Genomic DNA, 5,423 nt, shown 5'->3' on the forward strand with positions numbered 1-5,423 from the left:
ATCTGTGAAAGTGCAAACATCCCCCAGGGTGTTGACCAGTCATTTACACCCTCGTGAAGGAGGTCTTTTGTCTCCCAGTTAGATCCTAAGGCAAGAGAACCCAGAACAGTTAATTTACTGTCCAGGGGAGCAGATGAACCCCAAGAGGAGGTGCAGAGAGAAGGGTGCCAGGAAGGAGCGTGTAAAGGAGACTGGCAGAACCACCCTGTCCATCCCAGAATGTCAGCCAAGCAGAGAGGCAGCAACAGAAAAGAGCACGTGGTCCTGGTTTCAAAGCCGGGTTCTGCTACTTCCTCCTCATGCCTCTTCTAGTCACGTGTGACCTTTGGGTGTTTGGGATTTTTCTTCTGTATCTTCAGGAAGGGAGTGGGGATGTTGCTGAGCTGCTTACCACTAAAAATTCTTACAAAGCTTAAACAAGTCAACTGTGGGAAAGCGCTCTGTGAACACTGTGTTATTATCACACACAAAAGGCATCTCAGAAAGGGTTGCTCTGGACCGAGGAACGACTGAACCCCAGGAGCCAGCAGGCCAGTCTGGGCTGGTCCACGCAGCCAGCTGCAAAAGCCGACAAAGAAAGCTCTGTGGGTTGAGAGAGAGGTGAGCTGATGGATCTCGAGATTGCAAGTGTGATCAGCACTGGTCAGGAGGCGTGAGCAGGGAGAAGAGTGCTCTGCGCTGTTGAGAAAAGTTATCCATAACTTGGAAATAGACAAAAGGAGGACTGTCTGTCCTTTCAGTGTCATTCTGGGGCAGGGTTGAAGAGCTAAGAGTTATTTTTCTAGGGGACTGTACCTTTGTTCTACAACTTACTATTGATTAGGGTCCTGATTTTGTGAAGTCACATGCTAACTTGTAGCTGCACGTACAAGGATGTATGTGCATGTACGTGAAGATGAAAAGGACTTTAGTCCAGTAGAGAGTCACGAAAGTTATGGTTTTATTGCCCTGTAAGACATCAAGCAGCCTCATCTTTACCTTAGCAAACTTATTTCAGTATATCTTTTCCAACAAAATATACAAACACCTCTTGTCTCTCAGACGCTCCTTTGAACCAGCTTTACCATTCTTTTGGTTCCCTTATTAACAAGTTAAATACATCTTTTGACATGTGAATGAAATTACACTTTGACAGAACAAAAAAGTGAGAGGCTCTGCCATGCTTTGGCATTGCACCTGGCCTCTGAACCTCAAGTATGTCATCAGCTGGGAGGAGGTACCCAATTCCCAGGACTGAGGTAGGGCTGGAGTGGGACCAATGTGAAACTACTTGGTACATTGTTCACAGGATGCAGAAGTTAAGATTTATTATTATGACTCCTAAGATTAGGTTACTCCAGGCCTAGAAGGCCCCAGGCTTCTGTGGGCAGCATTCGCCAGGGCTTGGGACATAGGTCAGGGGAAAAGGCAATGAGGGGCAGCCCAGACACTAGGCTCCATGCCCAGGAGGTGCCAGGCTGATGCTGCATTCTCCACTTGTGATGAGGCCAGGATTTCCCATGGGCTTCAGGTCCCGGAGGATGGAGACCATAGGACCACTCAGAGAAGTCTGCCCAGGAACATGGAAAAGCTGGAGGACTGAGCTGGGCATATGACTAGAAACCAGGGTGGGGGTAATCTAAAGCTAAGAGACCTCATCTAACACCAGAAGTCAGCACCAGGTCCCTAACTAGTGGTCTCTATCTCCTGGGGTCTTTCAGGACCTCATCATTTTATTCAGTAGGTGAGAAAGTGCCCCAGCTCAGCTGACAGCACGACTGCTATCTGCATATGTGCATGGCTGCATGCACGTGCACACATGCAAGAAAAATGACGTCAGCTAGGGGTCCACCGAGCAAAGCAGGCAGCCAAGGTCGGGAACAGCCAACCCTGCGCAGAGGAGGTAGGCAGAAGAGTCAACAAAGAGAGAGGAAGAGGAACGGCATTCCAGGTCCAGGGAATGGCAGCAGCAGAGGCTAGGAGGTGAGAATTCACCTGTAGAACGTAGAGGAGGGGATACACTGAGGAAAATGAGACAGTTAGACCTGGCCAGGATTAGGCTCATACCTTGAGTGACCTGAAGTCATGGAAGTTAACAGTCCACTCACCCTAGGGTGATGGCAAAAAAGGCAGTGGACAATGGATTTCCAACTGGGTTCCCCTCTGCGGGCCCACAACCCATAAGGAGGCGTGGGAAACCCTTTCTCCCTCACGGGTCTCATTCCAGATTCAGCTCAGTTTTTGTCTCTACAAGCCAGTCCACCCTGCCCCCGTCCCAAAATGCCTCCATCTACAGCTGCTCTGCCTTAAAGACAGGGCTCACAGAGACTCTCCCCATCTGCTCCAACTTTCCCCATCTCTCCTCTTTGAATCTCTCTTTTCAGCAACTAATTATGTTGCCTATCTTCTTCATACACTTTGTATATTATTCTCCTTCCTGGAGTTAGATTTTTCCTCTCTCTATTTTCCCTTTGCCCTGATTTCTTTAGCATTTTGTTTCATTATATTGTGGGGGTTTAGGGGGTTTTTGCTTGTTGCCTGGAGGCCTCTGTGAATGAGGACATATGTGTGTAAACCTTTTGTCGTCCTGGGCTAGATGCTAAGCTTTGTGGACCCCTGTCTGGCAACTACAGCCATATTAGGCCCACCACTGTGCTGGGCACACAGGAGGTGCCTAATTCTTGCCTACTTACTGATTGGCAGTTTGATTAACATCACTTAATCTACTCCCAGCCAGTGCTCAATTACTGGCCCATTCATATACAAGCCTGGATTTTTGAAATCTTACTCCCCAACCCCTTCCACTGACATTGTGACCCACCAGCTTTCAAAAGAGCCCAAGTATTTTAGGGCTGAGACCTCAGAGTCGTTGCTCCCTGAGATTCTTGGATATGTTCACACCACCGGAAGGCACAAGACGCAAATGTCTCAAAGGGAGGCGGGGGTTAGGGAGAGAAGTTCCCAGCACCTCCTGAGGCCAGCCTCATAGACTCAGCCATGGCTCAAGGAAGGCTCTGGGCATCCCATCCTAAAGTCGAGCCCAGGGGTCACAGTTCCGGCGTCGTCGATGCCACAGGACCCCGGGAACCAGGAGGCAACCTCAGGAGAAAGGTCTGCAAGGAGCCGGGCCGTGGGAAGCCTGCCTGCTCCCTGAGCAGCCGCCAGGTGCCGTCCTCGATGGCATAGAGCAGCGTGAACATGCGGTTGACCGTATACACGGTGTCACCGCGCACCACGGCCGTGAAGAGCGCGCCCTTGCTGTTGACGAACTGGCCGGGCAGCGCTGTCCACTGGCCGGTGGCCAGGTTGAGGCAGTCGATGGCGCAGTGCAGGAAGTCGTCCTTAGGCCCGTTGCGCACCACGTAGAGGCTGTCGCGGTGGGCCACCATGCAGTGGCCGTAGCTCTGCGGACGCCGCAGCTCGGCCACGGGCAGCCACGTGTCGCCCTGTACTGTGTACTCCACCACGGCCGTGGTGTCCGCCGGCCGCCACAGACACACGAAGAGGCGGCCACGGGCCTGGGCGCAGGGCACGCCCGCAGCCGGCTGCGGCAGGTCGGCCACGAAGCTCCAGCAGCCCGCAGCTGGGTCGTAGCGCTCCACCGAGCTCATGGGCATCCTCTGGAACTCGCCACCGATGGCGTAGAGGTGGCCATCGAAGCCCACCAGCGCCGTGTCGTAGCGCGGCTGGTGCGGGCTGGGGAACTGGCGCCAGGAGCCGCCGTCGGGGTCGTAGCAGAAGCCCAGCTCCACCACCTCCTTGTTGGGGCCCCGAACGCCCCCCACGATGTACAGCTTGTTGCCCAGCGTGGCCACGCCGGCCAGCAGCGTGCTGGCCTCCAGGGGCAGCGCGGCCAGCGTGCGCCAGGCGTCCTCCTCCTCGTCCAGGTAGCACATGGTGCGCGACGCGTCCTCCAGGAAGCCGGGCGCCGGCGCGTGCGTGCTCACGGCCACGTAGCTGCTGGGCCTCAGCGCCGCCACGTAGGCGCGGGCCTCGGGCAGCGCCAGCTCGGCCGCCAGCTCGCGAGCGCCGTCGCGGATGAAGAGCGCGGCGCTGCGGAACACGTCGTGCAGGCCGAAGGCGGCGGCGGCGTCGCACAGAAGCGCGCAGTTGTCCGACGTGAGGCTGTGCTCCAGGAAGCGCGCCAGCGCCGGAGCCTGCAGGAAGGCGGCGCACTCCACGGCCTGCAGCAGCTCGTCGGCGGCCTCCAGCGCCGGCCGCTCGCCCCGCAGCACCCGCAACGCGGTGCAGAAGCCGTCCGGGCTCAGCACGCCCAGGCGCACCTCGGCCGCGCGCGCCTCCCGCATGCCGGAGCGGAAGAGTCCCCGGAAGAAGCCGCAGTGCTCCACCAGCAGGGCCCGGTCGGCCTGGAAGAGCTGGCTGCCCACCCACACCTGCACCGAGGCCTCCGAGGCCTCCGGGCTCCGCGGCATGGCGGGCCCGAGAGGCAGAGGCCGCCTCCGGGGGCCTGGAGGCGGCGGCCACCCACTCTGGGGCTCCCCCGTAGCGGCAAAATCTTTCCCAGGGGATATAAATATCTCCCTGGCTAAAGATAGTACGGCTCATGTGATGTGGTGGCCAGCAGGCTGGATGGCTGCTGGCCTGGAGGGCATCCGGAGACATGCCGGGTCACTCACTTCCGTATGAGAAATAGCAATAATAGTGACCATATACAGGGCATCTAGTGCATGCAGGGCATTGTGAGGGCAGCTCGCAAAGCTATCCCATTTAACCTGCACTAAAGCAGCTGTAAGCCCTTGTGCGGGCACCCTAACTCTGACCGTCTGTTTTCTTGAATTGGGCCAATAACAACACCTATTTCACGGTACTTGGACAATATCTGTAAAGTGTTCGGAATGAGGCTCAGAGAATTTACATGACTTGGGCAAAGTCATTCACCTGGGAGAGTAAGGACAGGATTAATACTTAGTCCGCCCCATCGGTTCGTGGGGCAGGTGTACTTGGGCAGAGGGAAAGGCAGAGATAGAGCAAATAAAGTGGGTCAGCCTGGAGTCCAGAGCAGGTTCCCTTTATGCCTGGGCCTCTGCCCTTGACTCTGACCTAGTCCAACCTCTTTTTGAGCCTTGATTTCCTTCTTTGTAAAAATAGGTGGGTAGCAGGTGAGCTTCCAGGTAAGTCCCTGAATGGGGATGTATTCCCTGACTCGGGATGGGAGTGAGAAGCTGGTGTCTGTTCCCCACTTGCTACTCTCCATCGTCCATTGCTGCATAGCTCAGACTCCGGGAAAAGGAAAGCGGGGCTGCGGAGGGGATTCTGTGTCTGTGGGTGGGAAGGAGAAGGGGATTTTTGAAATAATAGTTAACACTAAAACTGCACTGTCAGGGATTTTTGTGAACAATTTTAACTCTTATAATCCTTGCAACAGTCCCATGAGTACCGTTATTTTCCCTCATTTAATAGGTATTACCATTTATTGCTTACAG

At 55.1% G+C, this 5,423-nt stretch overlaps 1 protein-coding gene across 1 annotated transcript; it reads right to left on the reverse strand.

The window, feature by feature from the left end:
• Nucleotides 1-918: 918 nt before the first annotated feature.
• On the reverse strand, nt 919-4,914 carry KBTBD13 (kelch repeat and BTB domain containing 13). The gene has a single exon (XM_074366324.1). The coding sequence runs from the start codon at nt 4,410-4,412 to the stop codon at nt 3,027-3,029; it is 1,386 nt and encodes a 461-aa protein (XP_074222425.1). The 5' UTR covers nt 4,413-4,914; the 3' UTR covers nt 919-3,026.
• Nucleotides 4,915-5,423: the final 509 nt, after the last annotated feature.

The sequence above is a fragment of the Camelus bactrianus genome, chromosome 6 (genome assembly GCF_048773025.1).
Source record: "Camelus bactrianus isolate YW-2024 breed Bactrian camel chromosome 6, ASM4877302v1, whole genome shotgun sequence".
Lineage (NCBI taxonomy): Eukaryota > Metazoa > Chordata > Mammalia > Artiodactyla > Camelidae > Camelus > Camelus bactrianus.

What these genes read in the sequence shown, in the direction of transcription:
- KBTBD13 (XM_074366324.1), bottom strand. Translation starts at nt 4,412, where the DNA reads ATGCCGCGGAGCCCGGAGGCCTCGGAGGCCTCGGTGCAGGTGTGGGTG.